The sequence below is a fragment of the Sitophilus oryzae genome, unplaced genomic scaffold (assembly GCF_002938485.1).
Source record: "Sitophilus oryzae breed Bouriz unplaced genomic scaffold, Soryzae_2.0 scaffold_761_pilon_pilon, whole genome shotgun sequence".
In the NCBI taxonomy this organism is placed as follows: domain Eukaryota; kingdom Metazoa; phylum Arthropoda; class Insecta; order Coleoptera; family Curculionidae; genus Sitophilus; species Sitophilus oryzae.
In genome coordinates, this window is record NW_022147375.1 from 6,017 (window position 1) to 9,020 (window position 3,004).

General features: G+C 34.0%; 1 protein-coding gene across 1 annotated transcript; it reads right to left on the minus strand.

Moving 5' to 3' along the window:
* Positions 1-478: 478 nt before the first annotated feature.
* On the minus strand, positions 479-2,296 carry LOC115888474 (zinc finger BED domain-containing protein 1-like). Its single transcript, XM_030908219.1, has one exon. The coding sequence runs from the start codon at positions 2,294-2,296 to the stop codon at positions 479-481; it is 1,818 nt and encodes a 605-aa protein (XP_030764079.1).
* Between the last annotated feature and the right edge of the window lie 708 nt (positions 2,297-3,004).

Sequence of the window (3,004 nt, forward strand, 5' to 3'; positions counted from 1 at the left end):
GTAATAATTCGGAAATAAAAATTCATAATATAATGTCAGTTTTCGACTGTCAAAATTCCATTAGACAAAACCACAGTTGTTTATTTGGGTTAAGGCTTTGGAATTTTTGCTTTATTTACATTTTTAAGTTTTATTTTACGTGTTTTCTTGTAAAAAAGTTTGCTTGTAGTTGTACGTTGGGAGACTATATTCTGATGAAAGTAAAATCGAAATTATAATATATGATTTAAGCTACATTTAATATTATATTTATGTTTTTTTTTGGGATAGAGGATGACTGTTTAAATTAAATACTTGTTCGTATAACAATAATAATCGGGTTTCAGAGTATTAACCTGCTTTTTCCAACAGAAAACATTAATTATTATTTTTTTAAATACAAAATTCTAAGAAATAATATGAATACTCATGGATACTTTAGATATTTATTTATAACATACATATATATTGCTTATTCATTAATACAAAAAATACTTATTTAACTTGATAAAGCAGAATTCAGAAAAATAATTTTATCAACATTTTTGGAACCAAGTCTATTTCTTCTCGAACACGTGAGCTGGCCAGCTTTAGAAAAATTCCTTTCCGATGGAACTGAAGTTGCCGGGATGCAAAGATATTTGGTAGCCAGATCATACATTTCGGGTAAGGTTGTTTTGTAACGACGCCACCATTCTAAGGGATTTTCAGTTCTTGGAAGTGGTTGCATTTCAAGGTACTGTCTCACCATTAAAATTAATAGGCTTCCAGGCGTTGAATGGCTTTTAATATTCGTAACCTTACTATCGAAGTGTGCCCATATGCCTTCAGTTGATGCATGCAGATTTAGACTTTCTGAGTTAGCAGATTCCAATGTGCTGTGAGCCATAGTTTGATTGCTTAATATGTTTTGCGATAGTTCTTCCGTAATCCACTTTTGAGCGTTGTTTGCATTGTCCTCTGAACCAAATCCAATTTTTTTAAATCTGGGGTCCAAAAACGTAGACTTGGCGACAGTTTTGTTACTTTCATAACCACCAAGTCTTCGTGTGACAACTTCCAAAATCTTCAGTTGTAACGATTTTCCAATTTCAGTGCTGGGAGTAGTTTGTTTTATAGTATATTCAAATCCATGGAACAATGGAATCACTAAAGATAATGTTGGATATTTCTCAGCAGACAAAGTAGTGGACATGTCTTCTGCTGGTTTTAGCACTTGAACGCAGTCCTCTAATACTTTCCATTCATTGGCACTCAAAATATCAGGTGCATTTGGAAGGCTAGCCATGGCAACGGAAAGAGCATCTTTAATTTCAAGTAGTCTTCTTAACATATGAAGACAAGAATTCCACCGAGTGGCAACATCTTGCTTAACTTTTAAAATTGGAAGGCCCATTTGTTGTTGTGTTAATTTAAGTTTTTCAGAACCTTGTACACTATGTTTAAAGTAACCAACAATTGACTTACATTTTTTCAGAAGCTCCATCAAAGCAGAGTCTTTTAGCGCCTCATTTACACTAAGATTTAGCGTGTGTGCAACACAGGGATGATGGTGCATTTTCAGGTGATCATTTATCGCACATTTAATGTTTGCGGCATTATCAGAAACGACAGTCGCAGTTTTGTTATAAACATTCCATTCATTTAATATTGTTGTTATAGCTTCGGCTAAGTTTTTGCTTGTGTGGCTGGGTGTTGACATAATCAGCGTGGCATCTTGTGTCGCTAACACACGTGAAAAGAGTATGCTATCCCATATGTAATGACATGTTACGGTAATATACCCAATATTATTATCAGATGTCCACATGTCTGTAGTTATTGCTGTATATTTTATTTCATTTAAAATGGTTTTTAAAGCGACAGCTGATTCGTTGTAAGCCTTAGGTAATATTTCATTAGCTAATATTTTCCTATTGGGAGGGCTATACAACGGATTCAAGGCTTTAGTGTACTGTAAAAATCCAGTATTTTCCACAATCGAAAGAGGTTGAAAATCCGAGACAATCATCAATAACAATTTTTTTTCGATTTCGGCAATTTTTGCTCTGGAAAGTTCGTTACTTGAAGCGTATAATTTCATTTGCTTAGAGCGGCGTCCACTAATATTCGACGTAACAACACTTTTGCTACAGGATGGTAAACTTTCGGATGAAATATTACTTGACGGCAAGGTACTCGATGAAGTTTTGCTGCAGGACGGCAAATTGTTTGTAGCCGCAGGAGTATCTCGAACCTCATCAACTTCCATAGCTTCATTTGGAGGTAAATTTTCTTTCTGTATTTGGAGCGGATGAAGCCTTTTCAAATGCTGCATTAAATTTGTTGTGCCTCCGAAGATTTTTAAAGTCTTTTTGCAAATGGAGCATGATGCACTTTTATCTTCATTTTTTTTAAAATAGTCCCAAACAATTGATTTTTTAAAACTGGACATTATGCCGCACGGAAACTTAAAATATGCACGATAACACAACTACCACAGTTTATTAGGTACTACGTACTACAGTTTATTTTCGGTGACAATACGCTATTAAAAAGTAAAACAAAATATATTTTTTATCTCACTGACCTACCGCCGACAAATAAACAATAAATAACAGACCCTTCTAAAAAAGCCGCCCGTATTTCCTAGAATTACTTGTTTACATTTGGCCTGAAAGGTTGCCGATTAATCTCAAAGTCGGAGTTAAACAAAAACAGCACAATTTAAAGCGAACCCCTAAAATGTTATTTCCCACATCAAATTATACACGAAAATATTAAAAATTATTAAAAAAGTGTTTAAAATAATTATTTATTTTTATTACAATATTATTCAAGTTATTCAGGTACATGACAACAGTGTGTTAAAAACAGCAAGCAGATCACCCCAGCACCGAGCATTATTCAGTTGATTCAGGTATCAATCGGGATATTATACAGAGAAAATTTTATGACCGAGGATTCCTCGGATGATCATCCGATTATTGGAATCCTCGAGGATAAATACTCGAGGATTAAAATCATCCGATTTTTCCCAACACTA

Bases quoted from the DNA above. Each gene is read 5' to 3' on its own strand.
- LOC115888474 (XM_030908219.1), bottom strand. From the start codon at position 2,296: ATGCAGCATTTGAAAAGGCTTCATCCGCTCCAAATACAGAAAGAAAAT.